Source organism: Solea solea, chromosome 2, assembly GCF_958295425.1.
Source record: "Solea solea chromosome 2, fSolSol10.1, whole genome shotgun sequence".
Lineage (NCBI taxonomy): Eukaryota > Metazoa > Chordata > Actinopteri > Pleuronectiformes > Soleidae > Solea > Solea solea.
In genome coordinates this window covers 9,950,455-9,969,018 of record NC_081135.1, presented here as the reverse complement: position 1 = coordinate 9,969,018, position 18,564 = coordinate 9,950,455, and the positions used below count along the sequence as shown (strand labels likewise).

The window sequence follows — 18,564 nt, the reverse complement described above, 5'->3', positions numbered from 1 at the left end:
ATTTGTCCATGTATGTCCTCAGTGCTCACACACACGACTCCATACATTTTTGTATGTGCCAGGACTGATCTGTGTTTGGGCGTCATCTCTGCGCAGAGAAGGACAGAGTGGTGCCTTTGAGAGAGAGAGAGAGACGCTCCCACTTACACCCCGCAAAACCCACTCACCCTCCATTCCTTTCACTTTCCTCCTGCTCCCACAGCTTGGCTGTAAGTGGGGCTTGTGGTCGAGGTAGCGTAGTGAGGCTTTTCATTAGCTAAGTGCAACTAGGGGAGAGGAGCACAGTGACTTGATTTACTGGGCCTGCTGTCTTTGTGCCTGACCACACACACACACACACACACACCTTCTCTTCTTGTCCTCCATCCTTGCCTTAGACTGTGCACTCTATCCCCTTTTTCCTCCATATACATCCATTTCCATTCCCCTCTCTCACTGCCCTTCTCTCCCTCGTCTCTCGAGGGAGTTGCCTTCCAACTCGACACTGAGGATGAGGCTTTCTCTATTTTTTCTCTATATGCTTGTTGTGTGGAAGACTGTTCTCAGAAATGCACCATGGTTGAGAAATCTCAAAGCCTAGGACCGTGACACTGACAACATGGCTGCCTTTAGTGAGAGAAAAAAATCTTAGCCACTTAACAAATTTGCTCAAAAGCTACACCTTAACAATAATGTTTGCCCCTTTATCTCACCATGGGACAGCCATTTCTGGCCGGAAAATAAAGATTTTAAATTGCTCACTCTCTTGCACCAAACTCCATAGAGAAAATCTTGCAGTTACACAGGAGCTGCTGGTCTACTGCTCTTTTGTTTAGTAAATTTGTACTCCCAAACAAAGTATTTCATACATAGAATTCACAAGATAATACATTTAAACTTACGGATGTTTTGGTGTGTGTGTGTGAGTTAACTGACTGCTTTACAGTTTCCACCAGCTTTAGTTGGTTTCCACTAGTAAAATCCACTCGCTCTCCTCTCACGGCATTCACACTCACATTGCCCTGTCTCTAATAGTCTGGCTTTCTCCAAACACCGTCCATACGCAACCTTACCCCCTTGTGTATAGAGTTGAGGAAGCCAATGATGGTTGTGTCATCTGCATATTGAAGGTTGGCGGTGGTATGTGAAGGTTCTTCAATCAAACACAATCAGACCACAAAGACCACAGCTTAATTAAACACTTCACAGAACGTTTGTTGGCTTCTTTTTCACTTGAACAGTCAACAGTGTTCATGTCACTTGAGTTGTGTGTAGCGGTGGTGGGAAGTAACTTAATCCAGTTCAAGGGTAAATTAGTAGCGCCAGCTAATAGTCACGGACGGAGACGGGAGAGAGCTGCTCATCAACTAGCCGAGCAGCGGTGTCTTCTTCTCTAGTACGTAGTGTCCCGATGTGATGACACACATGAACCAATGCAATTCCGGTTGCAGCTCTACTGTTTGTGAATAAACATAAATATAAACTTTAAATTCACATTCACTGTGTCCTCCCATTGTTCCAAAATCAGTCAGTCTTGTGAGCTCATCACACTATCCTGAATAGGCTTTTTTTTTCTTGATATAAACATTAATGGACAAAATGTCCTGCACCAGATAATAAAACCTGCCACAGATGGTAGAGAAAGTGATGACATAGTACTGAATAAGTTTTACACTTCCCAAATCAAGTCTCATTTCCACTGTGGAAGACAGAGACTGAGTGTAATCTCTCTGTCTTTTGTCGATTACCTGTTATTTCAACTGCTGAGGCCCTTTTTTACTCCCGTTGTGTGAAAAACAGTCAAATCCCAGATGCTACATGGCAGCAGTCCAAAAACCATTTGCACTCTTGCTGTGGTGATACTCGCTGTGGGCCCGTGTGCCGGCGTGTGCATGCATGTTCCTGTGTGTGTACACTTGAAGTTATATGTTTTTTTTCATACATTCTACCTCATCCATCATTGTTTGACAGGACACGTTGACCCAAGTTGCCGTGGCAGCCAGGTAACCATGGCGCCTGCCTGTGACACAGCTGGTTGCATCTCATTGGTTTAACCGGTGGCTTTCTGCCGGGTCATTTTTGACATCGAGGCTGTCGAGTGGCTGTAAGCACTATTTATAAAACAGGGCAAGCGTGACCCTTAGCTCTTCATTCTGGAAATCACCTTCTTTCAGTTTCTCCTGTTTTTCCCTGGCGTAGATTGTTTATTGAGATTGAGAGTGGAGAAAGACACTTGACTGTGGCAAATGGAGAGACAAATAAAATGGGTGCTTCAGAGAGTTAATAGAGAAAGGATTTGTTTAACCAGTGAGATTCAAACATGCAAATAGTCGGCCTGTGCAGCTGTGGAGTGTGTGTGTGACAGGGTGAGTGGGACAATATGAAGCTTTGGGTAAGATCAGTCAACAGTGAAAGATTTTCTCTGGTTATCGTGGCAACGAGAACCCAAACATGAGTTTGACAACTCATGACGAAGGGCATAACTTTCCTATTTTAGTCAAATGGGGGAGAGACGTTTGAGAAATACAAATGATGGAGAAGGTAGCTCACAAAATAAGCAATGTGAATTTAGAATACTGCTTTTTATCTACAAGGAACTGGCTTATTGGGATCCTTAAAACTCAATTTTTGTTTGTTTTTGTTTTTCTTTTATGAATGAAAATGTGAACATTTTGCTGTGGATAAGGCTGTTATCTCTTATATTTCACTTCTTTTGTTTATATTTCATTGTATTTTGGTTTATTTTTTATGGAGACCCGTGAATACTAACTGGACAGCAGTATGTATGCAAAGATCTTGAGAAATTTCATTTAAAAAGGAACAAAAAAAACAATCCCTGATAAAACCAAATTAAAAAAAGTTGGATCAATACGAAAGCTATCACAAAGGACTCCATGAAGTAGATTGTTCCTTGGCTAGTTTTGCAAATGACTTATGCTAAATCATCACAAGAGAACTGGTTCAACAATTGTAATGAGAAACTTTGCAGTTGGATTTAAATGACTTTTCACTCATTTTCATTCTTTAATTCAACAATCCAGGTAGTTAGGAATGTAGCAGAACATTAAGATTATTAGAACGTGTCAATAACACAGTCAATGTAAGTATTCATTCATCAATCACAATTTACTGTCTTCACCGCAAGATTCACCAATGTTATTGCATGTTATCCCTAATATTGTGAAACCCTCATAATATTTAAATGTTTTCTCTTTCGTTCATGCTCAACAGTGGATTCTAATGGAAGTGGATGGGAAAGTGCCGTTTTCAAGCAACTCTCTGTATTTAGCACAACAGTTTGGCAGAAAGGGAACACAGCTCAAGGCTCTCACTGATCATTTCTTTCATGGAAATGTTAGCCTTCATTATTCTTCAAGGAACACTTAGGTGATGGAACAAGGTGAAGATGGGGGGAAAAAAAACAAACGCTTTTCTTTAAAGATTTACAATCCGGCGGTGAACCACCCAGACTGACCCAGCTGCACAAATACACAAGGGAAATGACGTCATCACTATGACTCACTGAGGGTGTTCAGATAGAAGGGTGGTGGGTGAAGACAGCCCAGGAGAGGAGTAGAGGGAATTCCAAGAGGTTGGGTGATCTCTCCGCTCGGCCTTTGGCACCAAGATGGCTTGTACTATAGCATTAACATTATGAGCATTAGTTAGCTATAAGTTAAAGGAATGGTTTATTGACACAGACTTGGATGAGCATAAGTCAAATTCTAGCTTGTAAATGAAGTTTGTAAACTTCTTACTCTTTGTACCAAACTCCATAGATTTTACAACATGGCACACAGGAGTTCATCCCTTGCTGCCTCCATTACTAAGTTCAAATTTATTGTCTTGTGACTTTGAGGTTTGAAAACCATTGTTCGGATTTAACTCAAGGGCGCATTCACACCAGCCCTTCTTAATTGAACCCTAGTTCGTTTGCTCGGAAAGTCCGGTTCCTTTGTGGAGGTCTGGTCTGCCTTAAAACCTAGGTCTCGGTTGGCTTCAAGTGAACCAAACGCAGGTAGAATATCGTTGTGAAAACCACTCAAGTCACACAAACTTACTAAATGTAGCAGCAGTAGACCAGAAGCTCCTGTGTTACCACAGGGTAAAAACACTGGTTTTGTGTTTGAACATTGGTGTGGGAGAGTAAGCGGTTTACAATAATAATTTCTGGCTGCCTAACATTGAGATTAAGATGTTCTTGATGATATTGTAGACTTAAGCACGTGTAGTAGACTTTCTGTCCCTGCTGGCAGCCGTGTTATCAGTGAGTGTGTCGATGTCCTGGGCTGGTTCACACTGTCAATCAATAACATGCAGCCACACTCCATACAAAAAGTGAAATATCCCTTTGAGGCGCCTTCAAATAACAAAGTCAGTGAAGCAGTTAGTGAAGCGGAGTCTGTCCAGGTCTGACTAATGAAATCAGCAATGAGTCATGTTCAGCTGTTTGGTCACGTGACGTGAACACGTCAGGGAGACATGAGATAAGTTTTGGACGCAGGTTTTGCAGTGGGATCACCAGTGGGAACCCACCTTCATCTTTGTCATTTCTGCCGTCATCCTCATCCCCCTGTGTATTCCTGTATGTCTTTGTTGATGTGGAAATTAAAAAAAAGTTGGGTGTGCCCTTTGCTTCAGTCTCTGGAGCTGCCATGTCCTCGGGCTGCTCCAGAAAACTCGCACCGTCTCCCTCACGCTCCATATCATGTGCGCAGTACAGTGCATCTACTCACTCTAGAGTTTTTGAGGATGTCTGCTCTGAGGCTTACTCCTCCTCCCCCCTGCTTTTCATCATTAATTAGTCATTCAATGAGAGAACTTCAAAGTGAAAACATCCTCTGCTGCTGGGTGGATCGCGTTGGTGTGTGTGCATGTGTTTGCAATATTGTCACGCCTAGCAGTATCAGTATTTTTTGTTTTTTTTTGTTTGTGGAAAGTTTATTGGCATAAATCAAACATATTACCCATAAGTATGTTTGTGTCAGTCTATAACTGCAAATTTAAAATAAATATCCTTTGGTATTTGGAACTTTGGGACAGGTTCACAGCAGCTCAAATGGATTTGTTTTGGGTTTTCAGGAGGAAACTTAGCATGTAAACAAAGAAGAGCAGAGCTCCACCCACGTAAATATGACACAAAGTGATTTGTAAAGTATGTTTCTGGTGTGTGAGGGCCACCTTAGTTCCCTGACGTGCTTGGGAAACGTTAGGAAGTCTTACACACTGGACTTTAAATGGCAGAAAATAGTCTTATGTGGCGCACAGCACTTCCCTAAGTGTGCCCTGTGGCCCACTGGTGGATGCTGGAAGTATTGCAGGTGGGCATCAGAGAGTGGTATAGAAATTTTCCCATTTATCAAATGACCAATAAGTTATTGATAATGTCTTACTTCACCTCTCAATGTGGCCCTTAAGGGAATCACAATTATTTTTAACATTATTATTTATTGGAAATTGAGACTAAGAATGTTTGTTTACTTTGTTGCTGTTTGTTGCTCCAAAATCTATAATTCATTTTGGAAAGGTTTGGCTCAGCAGAGCAAAACTGAGTGTTACGAATGAGCGAATGTATACATTTTGTGTGGACACAACGCTGAAACTTTACTTTTGTTGGTTTCGTTGGTGGCTTCAGTTCGTGATGATCCTTTTTTATATCATATTTTTATAACCCATAAAAGCAAATGAGAATTATTGGTTTGCCGTCTCAGAAAAAAAAAAAAAAAAACAGTCAGTCTGCACCAAACGCCAGAGAAAGCTGAGATCAGATGTGCAGGCACAGACCAATATATCATCGCTGATTATCAAGTGTGTTTCCATTGGCTGCCAATCCAACCAACTCACTCTCTGTCTGTCTCCCTCTCTTCCTTCCTCTGCTTCCCTTCAGCCCGACGAGCTGGAGGGCGTCCACACACACGCCTTCAAGCTGAAGCCGTTCAAGAAGGCCAAGAGCTGCGATATATGCAAGCAGGCGATCACCAAGGAGGGCCTCATCTGCAAAGGTGAGCACCCGTTCACGTGTCGGATCCGTGTCCAGACGGGAGATCAGACAGTGTGATTCGCAGCCAGACGGCAGCCAGCCGGGTTAAATTCCTGCACTGGCTGAGGCAGAGTTTCATTCACAAATAATATGTTCTTTTGAAGGAATGAAGCAGAAAAACATCCATTAAAAAAACAGGGATTAGCAGCAGAAAAACGGTCCACAGCTGCTTCCAGCATTAGGTTGTGATTTCAAGACCTGAGTACTTTTTTTCTTTAAAATTTAGATCAGCAGAAATTATAAAATCTCTATGAACTGCAGCAAAGCTGCATCCATGTTTTTGGCACGTGTAGAAATGAAATGAGATGATTAAATATTATATAATTATACAAAAATTAGCATGTATTATTAATTTTATTGGCCATTTACAGATAAATAAACTGGTAAAACAAATTTATAGGACAAAGATACACATGATGCCTCAGATTAAAATGATTGTAAGGGAAAACGTGATACATATAGTGAACGTAGTTGTTGAGTTCTTAGTTTCATTTGTGAAATGGCTTTTTTGTATTAGGTTAAAGCCTATTTTAAGTGTTTTTAATCACTGTATTTATATAAAAAAAAAAACATGTTTATGTAAACACTTGTATACATACCGTCATGATATGAAACATATTGTGCCTCTTCAACCTAAGCAAAAACTATTAGGAGACCATCTGAAAACTGTAGTTAGATAAAAAAAAAAAAGAGATTCCAATAATTCTGAATCAATAAAAAACTAATATGATTTGTAACAGTTCTCTTAAGGTTTTTCAAACTCTAGACGTAAATCTGAGGAAACGCTTTATTGAGCTGCTGTTGCTTGAAAAATCATCAATATTTCTTTCAGATAAATTACACAATTCAAGCCTTCCCTGTCAAACCTGTTGTGTGTGTATGTGTGTGTGTGTGTGTGTGTACAGTATGAGATCCTCCTTTTGTTTGTACTTTGCTGCGTCTCTCCTGTTGAGGGTTTTTACAATCCAGTCACACATTTTCGAGTCTAATTTTAGACAAAACAAAGGTTTTATTGTCACTGCAAGAGAAGTCTGAGGGGAATTATCATCAGACCTTTTTTTCCCTCTCCCCCCCTCTTTCTCTTTCTTCCTTTTTGAACTCCAAACACGTCGTCTTTAGCACAAGCAGAGCTGGCCTGTATCAGGCTTTGGCTGAGGATTTACTGTGAAAATTAGCATTGCTGCTGCTGCTGCATTAGCCTAGATAAGACATTGGGAAAAGGGTAAGGGATAAAGGCAGGCACAGAAAAGAGAGAGAGAAATCAGTGTTTAGGGAGGAGACCAGTCCAGAATTATTATCTTTTCTGTCCTTTATTTTATAATCCTTTGTCTTAGAATTCACTGGTATTCAATTCCTAAATATCGAAAGCCGCAGTGCGCAATGTTTGGTCATTTTTCTTTTATTTATCTGCCTCTTTTTGTTCTTTGTGAACATAAACACGGCTGCGACCTTCATCTACAAACAGGCTCTGTCAGACAAAACTATCAGACCTGACTGAGGGAGCGTTTGTGCGTGTATATAGCAGCAGCGCAGGGATGGGCGGGGACAAGAAGTGTCTTTAACAGTAGAATTCACACACAAAACTTTTCATGGGTTTTCAATCATGCTCCAACTCCTCTCGCTTTACTAGCACCAGGTTTTTGTTGCCTCCATCGGCCTTGACTTACACTTGTTTATGAAGGCACAGTGACTTTGCAACCTTATTCCTGTCCCCTATGATACCTTGCGTGCATTATGGGCATCCTGTCACTACAGCAGTAACTGGCGTTCTCAATGGTAACTAGTCAATTTATTAATTTTAGTGTCAAATCTATTTAGGAAAAGGACCGGGACCATGTAGACTCAAAGCGGCATTAGTGTCCCACATCACCAAGCCTGGGTTTTAGTTTCAATATGAGGTGATTTGCAAACACCCACAGCAGTCAGCTTTTGTCTTACTCACACACACCTGTAGACCACCTAAGTTGACAGGTGAGCAGGAGTCAATGGGTCACACACACACATACCCCCCCCCCCCCCCCTCCTCCCCCCAACATTAAAACACACTAATTTTCATGCCTTAAGCCTGACGTAGTGTCACTCTTTGTCTGTTCATTCATGTCAGTTCACATCTGAAACCTTATGTAGGCAGCAGCTGCTCATGTCTGCATTTTGTTGGCTTCATGAAGCTGATGTTTCTTAGTTAATGTTGTTCAATTTTTATGCCTCGAACAAAAGCTCCTGCGTGACTTTTGCTTGCATTTATTTCACAATGAAATACCAAAACATTTCAAGTAAATAAATTGAGTGTAGGAAAAGGCAACTATTTAAATGAAAAAGGATATTTTAATGTAATAATAATAATAGACTAATATGTGTTTGCTCTATGTGGCCACATGGGAGCAGCATCACAGCATGTTAACATCAGGACTGACTGAGCAGCAGTGTGTGTGTGTGTCGCTTGTATTTGTTTACTTTTTAGGACCTTTCCTGACATAAACACTGACCTTGTCAGGACCAGTAGTCCTCATGGAGACCAAACCTGGTCCTAATGAGGCAAAACATAATTTCTGAGGAACTGGTTAATTTCATGGCTAATTTTATTACTGGTCATTGGCATTAACTGGTTATGGTTAAGGTTAGGTGATGATGCTTTGTTTAGCCTGTCACTGCATAGTTGTGGGACTCATCGTCTGCTCTTGTCTCTGTCCTTGCAGCTTGTCGATTGTCCTGCCATAAAAAATGTGAAGTGAAGGTAAGACACGGAACGTCTTTTACTGCTTATGATTGGTGGCTTTGTATGATTTGTTTCCATGCACGCGTCCAAATGCAATTCTCACATACAACACAGAGAGACAATAATACATGTTTTTACTACATTAGATTGGATTCTTGTCATTTTCTACTTTTCTGTTTCCCCAAGCAGAACAAAGCAAAGTCTATGTATGTTTAACATTATTTTACTGATCTTTAAAACTCCTAAAAGTCTTTCATATTTATCAAATTTGAACCTTGACCCCTAGGAGCAAAAACCCCATGTTGTGGCCTCCTTTCATTATTATTTCAACTGGGTTTTAACTGAATTTTATTCCTTTATTTGTCTCTTTACTTTAATTTGTTTGACTCCCTGAATTCTACAACCTTTAGTTTATTTGTAACTAAATGATATGTTATCATATTCATACTCAATTATCATATTTTATCACTGTCTACTGTGTTATTTTATCATTTTAACTTTTGTTCTGACTCTGAACTTGTATTTACTCTCTGTTGCGACTAATGATGGCGTTTCCTCTGTCCTGTTTCTGTTGCTTTTGTTTTATTTGCTTTATATGTTGGTAGAAGTGGACGATGCCTTTGTTTAGTGTGAGGGGAATTGAGTCTGATAGCCATATTTCTATATATTCAGACTGATGCACGTCCATTTTGACATATTTTTTTTAAATCAGGAAGCCCAGTTGTGTCTCCATGAATGATGCAGGTGTTTACCTAAGCATGTTCATACTGGGGGAGTGACTCATTGGCCGTGTAGAGGCAAACATCAGGGTTGTTTGTTAAAATACCTCCCTCACATTCAATTTCATTGAGGACACAGTGTTTGCACAGTGGCATTAAAAAAAAAATGTGACTCACAGAATGAGGGTCTCATCCCACCTCAACACATAGACAAATAGTATATAAAATGTGGACGTAACAATTGTCTTACCAGGAAATAACAGTTGATTAACTAGCCACCAGGTGGTTACCAGAAGTTTGAATTCTCATTTTCTGTATATACCTCACTCTTTAGGAACTTTCCTGACATAAACACTGACCTTGTCAGGACCAGTAGTCCTCGTTGGAGACCAGAACCTGGTCTTACTGAGGCGGACCCTAACCCCAGAAGATTATCATAAAACAATCAATCTAGTAATTATTTTACAATTATTTTACTGACTTATCGAGTAATTACTCGATTAATTAAACAACTAATTAATGAATTACCAGTTAGTTTACTTTTTTTTTCATGGCAGACAATTAAAGCAACACTGCCCCCTAGCACCTCCTGTAGTACTTACACATGAACATGTTCACATTTAAAAAAAATAAAATAAAAATATTAATGTGTTAAAATTAAAATGTTCATGATTATAAAATTGTTGATGATGTCCAAACCCACCCGTGTAGCCAAGTTTCCAGCTTTAGATTTGATACAACAAACCCAGTCTAGTGGCTTTACCTGGACCACAAACACATTCGTAGGCTACATTTATGCTACATTCAGATCCTGATCCCAAGATAATGTGAGCAAAATAATCTGAATTGCTAATTTTCCACCCTGACGCGTTGACACTCACCACATTCGATCCCAGTCGGCAGTCGAAAGGCGAGAGTTAATGAAAAGGAAGGAAGGGAGGAAAAGGGCGGAGGGGAAGAGCATAGCAAGACTGTTCTTAGTGGTTTTAGTCGGGACTGGTTTTGGAGAAATGTTCCTCTTCTCTTCCCCTCTCCTTCCCCAGAAAGCCGTCACTCTTCCCAGATATTAGTGTAGAAACAAAAGCTGCGTATTCCCAAAAAAAAAAATCTGCCACATACCTCGAAGACCAGGCAAAACCATTTTGTGGTGATCATGAGCACAGCCAGAATTATGAGTCATCCATGATTTCGTTGGTGATGGACACCGGAGAGGAGATGTGTCAGTGTCCGAGATGAGGGGATGGTGGGAATGTTGAAAGTAAAACGTTGGGTTAAAAGAATCTCAAATCTTTATCCCCTTATTAGCTAATCCTGAAGTTGGGACCTAACATTTACATTGGCTTCATCCACTCAAATGACTCGTGAATTAAATCTAGTTTCAGGCTGTAAAAGTGCACAGGAGTATGGACTCGGGCTCTCTGGGCTGACTCCACGGTGACCTCTAGCTGTTAATGTTTCATGACGCACGATGAGGTTGTCGCAGGTGGCGTGCACTGAAATTACTTAATGTGTTTGTCATTCGCCGCTGCTGCAACTTCCCTCCTTACGCCGCACGTGTGCATTCACCAGGACAGTAAAAGACATTTGAATATATATTAACCGTCCTCATGCTGCGTCTTTGTGTTTTTATGGCATTTCATTGCATTGAGTCAACATTCACAGCTTGAAGCCTTTAACCAAATTTGTTGCAAATTACAGTCCGGGCCAACAGCTGTCACTAAACACACAGGAGTCATGTAACGTTGTTATACATTTAAATATAACGGAAGAATGGCATAATAACAATTTCACGTGAATTTTCCAATGCACATTTTAATATAAATAGTGTCTTTCACAAAGCCTCAAAATGTCTGTCTTGACTTTTTTGCTTATTTTAACCATAAAAGGGCCAGAAAATGTCCTGTGAACAACTTTCAATATCTGGCAGTGATTTACAATGTACTGCATGTTAAAATAGTGTATTGAAGGCCACATAGACCGGAAGCTCCAATTAACGCTGCGTTTGTGTGTGTATCTGCGTCATTACCTCGTTTATGAAACCCCAAAGTTTCAGAACAACAGTTCAGCCACTGCTGAGAAAATAGTGTTGTATTGTTTTCCTGGGCTCTGCGAAGCGGATCGGCACTTCCTTAATTTGATGTCGTCATCAGAAATCCTCACCGCTCCTCTCACCACCGTAGCGCCTCCCGGTGCGGGCACTAGTCCGGGCACATCCGGTTGCGTACATTCAACCGCAGAAGAAGAAGAACTACTCTGGTTGTAGCTGCTGAGATGCAGAGCATCCACCGTGCCAGAGGGGGAGCTGTGTATCTGAGAGCTGGCCTATCTATTACGTTACGTCCAGGTACCTGGCCAATCACAGGACAGTAGGAAAGCTCTCGTTGGCTGGCCGATCACAACACAGTCCACATTCTGGGGGTGTGGTTTTGGTCTGAAACAGCGCGGCTGACGAGAGCGTCAGTGAGGAGATATTTTGATCGGCTCGTTTGCAGCGATTAGGAGGTTTTTAATCATGAAAACAAGTTAATATATGTAAGTAGACCTCAATAACTAACATATATGTGTGATACAAGCATTCTATGTCACCTTTAACAATTTAAAAAAGGAAGAAAACAAACTGCAGTTGTACATGAACACCAGATTTTGCATGTTAAATTTGAACAGTATAAAACATGTTTAAAAATAACATTTGTTTGTATCAATGTGCAAAAACAGGTTGCTGTGATGTTAAATCAATGATTTTCTCTATGGACTTTAGTTCAAGAGAGCGAGCGGAACAGAAAGAAGCATTTTACGTTTGACGTAATCTGTAGATGTACAAAGATGTCTTTGGTATCATGAGGTGACGTCAGGGAATATCTTCAGTGCAAGAACCTCTACACTCTTGTGATTCGTTTCCTTTTCCCAGTCTGATTTCGGGGATCTTTAACCACACACGGTTTCCGTCATGAACTTTTAGAGCTCATGAAAACGTCTTTGCAGATCATCCAGAACAAAAGCGTCTGCTGATGTGGCTGACCGAAGAAAGGCTTCTCATCTCTGGCTGCGCTCGATGTTGTGTTTTTGTCCGGCTGCAGCCTCGTCTCTGTGAGCGTCTGTTATTGGAACCCCCGAGAACGCTCCAGCTCGCCCCCGGCACATACGCTCTTGCTGCGCGGTGTAAAGACGACACACATTGGCGAGCGTCTCTGTAGCCTGTTCTGGGTGTCTGTGTTGAGGGGAAGGCTTGTCGGGACAGTGTTGTGGCTTGGATGCTGCTGGCCGGACACCCAAGATGCGGGTTGGAGACAGAAGCTCCTCTGTCAGATGTTCATACCTGACTCCCCAGGCTGTGGGTTCTTCTCGGGTGTTTTCAGTCATGTTGGGAAATTTTGGAGTAATAAATCAGATGAAGAGGATTTTTTTTTCTTTTGCTGACTGGAGTTTTATAAAATATCTGACCCAGCAGTTTAAATGACTTTGACTGCCCTTATTCTGTCTTGTAGTAGAAGAAACACACACTTATTATCAATATACCCACCAGCCAGCAGCTAATTGGATCTATTTTTTGCTGGGAAAGTAACACAGCTGTAAATGCAAAACAGTCTAACAGTCTAAAAGGGTATTTTTGTGGCAATGTGACATCTTTCAAAAAATTTAATCTCTTTATTTTGTGAATGACTTATTTTATATTCACAAAGAAGGCCATATTTTTACTCAGACAAAATCATCTAATTAGAATAAATTAGATTTTATAATGGGGGAATTCAGCAACAATTACAGCAAGAAAAAAACAGTCAAAGGTCAACAAATACAAAGAAAGTTATGGACTAAATTGGAAAATAAGCAATAAAACAAGATAGGACCTGGTTATATATTGTATCATGTATACAATGGATACTTTTTTAATATGTAAGTAAATGAATATGAGAACGTGCAGTAGCACAGAATTACAATGACAGGTGAATTTGAATAATGCAAATTACAAGTATTTGACAGCCTAATAGTGTTATAACGCCATGCTGGAGTAGTTTACAGGTTGCTACAGCGTTTTACAGCAATGAAGAAGAAAATGGAAGCAGAACACTAGACGACTGTGCCACTTGATAATCCTTGTGATTTTTACCATTAAACTTGAAAGAACAGTTAAATAATTCATGGTTATTACACAGAACAAGTCCCTGCATTAAAATTAATATGCAGAGTTCATTGATCATAGTCCCCCATTTTGTCCCCTGTTTAATTTACAGGGCAATAAAACACCAATTAGTTTGTTGTATTGAGTAAGTAGCTGTGTTTGTATTTGAACCCAATTTTAAGTATTTTTGTTCCTGCTGCACATCATACTATTACCTCCCCCATTATGGGATTATTATTGTACTATTACCTCAGAGTTATGGGATTATTATCATACTATTACCTCCCTATTATGGAATTATTATCATATTATTACTTCAGAATCATGGGATTACTATCATACTATTACTTCATAATTATGGGATTATTATCATAGTATTACCTCCCTATTTTGAAATATCATCATACTATTACCAAGCCTCTGAGTTGTTGACTACTGTGTGTGCGTGCTTTCATCACCATGGAAACCTGTCTTGAATTTCACAGATTTTATGAGTGAACTCCTTTCAGGTCAAGCCACTGTCTGGAGTCAGTTTTTTGGCACAGTTGCCTAAAACAATATGCAAACAGATCCACCCAATCACATACCATTAGTGTCTGTGTATGTGTGTGCGTGTGTGTGAACTGAACTGCTCAGCGTCTATAAGCTCTGTGTTCTTGAAAGAAGCCCTCATTATTCCCCATGATTTATCCCTGCCATGTCTTGGAGGAGCCTCCTGGAATGCTGCCGCAGTGGTTTCTGCGCCGCTCGGGTTGGAAGACGTAGGCGGAGGTTTGGCAGAGGAAAGGCAGGGCCAGAGGGGGATGATGGGAAGTGGTTGGACAAGGCAGGCAAGAGCGCAAGAAGTTTGAATATTCCTCATGTAAACAGTGTTGTTGGAGAGCTTCATTTCTCCCCCTGCCTGTGCTTTATGAAACCCCCGTGTGCATGTTTGTTCTATTTACTCAATTCACTGTGGTCCTGTTTGACATGCCACATGTGTTGATGCTGCAGCTCGACCTCTGCCACAAGATAAATACATGCAAGTTTAGATTTGACTCCGCTTTTAAGGTATTTCAGCTTAGTGTGCAACACATCAATCTGCATGTTTGGTTGTGTAGTACTAACAAGCAACCAGCGAGGAATCAAAAGACCTTTACCAGACTAAGTGTTTCCCTAAAACTTGAAAAGCCATGCCACTTACGTACGTTTCCATACATAGTTAAGCATCCATCATTCCATCAGTGGCGATTGCTCTAAGACGGCAGGTGAAGCTCGACTTCCTCTGAAATGTCAACAAATATGTCCTGTGTTGTATTTACATTTCAATACTTAACCTGCGCTAGAACAGTGTTCTGTTTATCACGGATGATGGATTGTCTTACGTGATTTTCGGATTCCCGTAGCAGCTTCCGCATTTAAATCACTTGAAGCTCAGCTTAAACCGTTCTCTATGGGGTTTTTTTCCACTGCGATGAGCTCGACGGTGATTGGACAAATGATGCACAAAACAAAATGTCACTTCTACGGAAGCTCAGCTTCTCTGCGGGTCAATGAAGCAGTGGGCGGGTACAGGTGCTGGGCTTCTGCATGACAATTGGAGGAACTGTCTGAAAGGGCGGAACCAGTTTTTGATTGACAGCGTTGCAGAAACATACACGATAGCAGAGCCTTTTCTGCCTCAGTATATACAGTATCTTGCCGTAGCGTTATTGTCTCGATGATATAGCCCATTTTCGTTTGTACATATACACTGTAAATTGTGCAATCTAAATGTGGAAGTGCTACAGCATGTACAGTAGTAATTCAACTCCCAGTTGCATTATCTGGGTGTGTCAGTGCTTCAGACTTTAAGAACTTAGTTTTTGTACAATTTCAGTCATACTGACATGTTTAAATGTATTTTAGAAGTCCAGTTTTAATCGTTTGTATTTTTTTGTAAAAGTATGAGTCAGCTGTTTCTAGTCAAAGTCCAACCCCCTTGTCTTATACAGATTCTTCAATGGTTTTGTGAAATATTTGTGTATGAATGGGGGCAACATCATTCATATGCTAATTTGATGAAGGTCTAGTACTGAAATGTTGCATTTAATATAATATTTCAAGTTAGACAGTGTGCAGGACTCTGTTTTATTTTGCTCTGACCATCACAGTGAAGGTCAGCAGGTGAGAACCCAGGAGGGAATCACTGACCCTCCCCTTGTTTCCAGCTGGTGCCACTCCATGTTTTTAACACTGTTTTTTTGGTTCAGCGTGGGTATATGTACCACTCACTGTGTGTGTGTGTGTGTGTGTGTGTGTGTGTGTGTGTGTATATCCCACGGCTCAGTCACTTATTACTGCAGTCAGCCGGAGCTGAACAAAGCCCTCTCGTAATCAGGCTTCCCCACTTCCTTTGGTCATAGATGTTCACAGATCTTGGAGAGTGACAGGGAACGAAATGGTGCAACTGGGGAGTGAGTGGTGCAAGAATAGCACAAGAGAGGGTGTGAGAAAAGAGCATATTTCTGTTGACACTGATGTCATGATTGTCATGTTTTTCAGCTAGAATAACCCCTTATGCCTTATATGTAGAGGTCGACCCATATGAGTTTTTCCTATTTAAATTAATTTTCAAATTAAACACTGATTATTTTATGTGTGCACTGCAGTGCAATTGTATCCAGTATTTTCAATCAACAAAATGCATAACATAAACATTAAAGGCATGTAACAGATCATCAACAAACAATCAAAGTTAAGTCTTTGTGACTCAGCAACATATATTAAGTTTCTGGGAATAACAAATGTATCATTTGTAATAGTTTGCCAATCAAACAATAATAATCAGCCTATGCCAATCATTTAAGAGTGGCTTATATTGTTTGGTATACTCATATTTATTCTTCAAAGTGATTGTTGTGTGTCAAACTGTGGGAGAACAAGGCAACAAGATAGAACAAGATTACACCCCAGTTTTAAAACTTCTATCTAGCAGATATTTTGTCACACAAAAGAAAAATCCTGTGCATATTACTGTTAAGACCACACTTTGATGCTCCCGTTTCATCTCCATCTGCCCCACAATCCCTCTCTCTCTCAGTCTCTGCTCATTCGCTTCTTACGTAATAGAAGCTATGGTGCGGAGCAGGCACTTAGAGGCAGGAATGGAGGCCGTGTCCGACTTTAAACTCACAGTCCACGTTGATGACATTCGTAAACTGTTTTTATTGTCGCTAACTGATGAGTCCATTCATGCACATTCCAAACTGAGTCGGGCCTCTTCCAGCGCAGGAACTTTGAGGTCGAGGGCTTTAATCCTGGCATCCTCGCATTTGAATCCACATCCTAACATGTATACATGTGTGAAAACTGGGAAAGGACTTTAATTAGACCTCTGGCAAATTACATGCCCTATAAACTGTAACCTATAAGCTCTTTAATAAACAAGAAGCACAGTTGCAATGCATTGTTATCACCCACTGTAAAAGCCAAAATGCTAAATTTACCTTTTCCTCAGCATGCTTCCTTGACTCCATTTATAAAAGTATTTTCGAGGCTGTTTTCCTCCTAATGTTCTTCCCCCTTTTTTTATCTTCCAAAGGGAGAAAGTGCATGGAGCAAAAACCACAAACACAGTAAGACGTGCTTAAAGGCAGGGATGAGGAGTGTAGAAGAATGTTGGCACTGAAAAGAGAGCGAGCATCCAAGCATGAAAGTGAAAAAGGTAGAACAAGGGAGGGAGAAGTAGAGGGTGAGGCAAAATCACACACATTTGTAAGAGCCAAGCATCCTCATTCCTCAGCAGCCCCTTCACAGAGGCCGAGTCTGTTTCCCCCAATGCGAGCATAGCACATCAAAGAGCCACAGCAGCGGGTCTCCATAGCGACGCCCTTCAGCCGCCGCAGATGCAGCAGCACCGTCGTCGGGAGATAGCGCTGGCAGCCAAACTGTGCAGGCAGCCTAATAACTGGGTGCTAGCAGATGACTGATGAGCCAATTTACCTCCGTCCTCGTCTGGAGGTCAAGAGCTAAGTTCACCCAAATGTGGCCAAAACGCACAAGGGGGTGTAAATATTTTCACCAACAGGTGAAGCTGAACTAAAAGTCGTGCAACTTGACAATTTGCTCATGAGAACTAGTTCTTTCATTTGTCACCTATTGAACGGTAATTGATCAAAACACTAACTCCTCTATATTATTTTCTATTCCAAGGACCAAAACTTCAAGTTATGAACTTGTCCAACATGTATTTATTACACTTTTTTTAAATTTCCTCTGAGGATAGAAGTGTCAAAATAACTTAATTGCAAGTATTACGATTGTGTTGTTTCTAATTGCAATTTCAATCAATTAAACGGCCCGAGGATACAATGTGTTTTCATGCATAGACCACATAAAACATTAAATATGTCATGTCTGGACTGCTTTTACCTGGGGTTTATAACTGTTGTAGAAGATTTAAGATGTACCCTTTAAGGTATTTTATTCCTTTATTTATGCATTTCAATAAACCAGGTAGTAAAAAAGGTGCATGTAGGCTGCTCACTGTCTGGCTCTGTGTGAGCAGTGATCCCCCCCCCAGCAGAAAAACATGAAAACCTTACACTAAAGTATTTACCTATTTGTCGCAACTCAACATTTTCAAGCTTTGATACGTGGAACAGTGCGGTGTGTGTGTGGGAACCTGAACACACAGAGTCTGCGTTATTTAATTATTGACAAATATGAGCTGAAGAATTTGTGGCAGAGAACCAAAAACCAGCAAAAAAAGTCATTTTTTTCTCTTTCACTCTCTCCGTCAAGCGTGTGTCAACAGCTCCAGGGAAAGGCATATGAGGAAAAGAGAAAGGGAGCGAGAGAGAGAGAGAGGGAGGGATACAGAGAGATACAGTTACTGTCTGCCCCCGCATGGCTTTTGCTCGCTCTCTCGTTTTGGGTACCGGAATCGTAAGGAGCCCCAAGCCACTGTGTTGGCCTTATATAGCATGTTTCAAAACTTCTTGGCGGTTGACAGGAGGAACCGGAGCCAGCA

At 40.8% G+C, this 18,564-nt stretch overlaps 1 protein-coding gene across 11 annotated transcripts in view; it reads left to right on the top strand.

Annotated features, from left to right (window-relative positions):
- tns1a (tensin 1a) overlaps positions 1–18,564 on the top strand; it is a 110,421-nt gene that overhangs the window by 36,308 nt on the left and 55,549 nt on the right. For all 11 annotated transcript variants that reach the window (XM_058612346.1, XM_058612340.1, XM_058612348.1 and 8 more), the window contains 2 exons: positions 5,867–5,981; positions 8,716–8,753. Coding sequence is in view for 10 of the 11 variants with exons in the window: in XM_058612340.1 (XP_058468323.1) it covers positions 5,867–5,981; positions 8,716–8,753 (153 nt within the window). In the remaining variant the exon portion in view is untranslated. The remainder of the gene's footprint in view (positions 1–5,866; positions 5,982–8,715; positions 8,754–18,564) is intronic.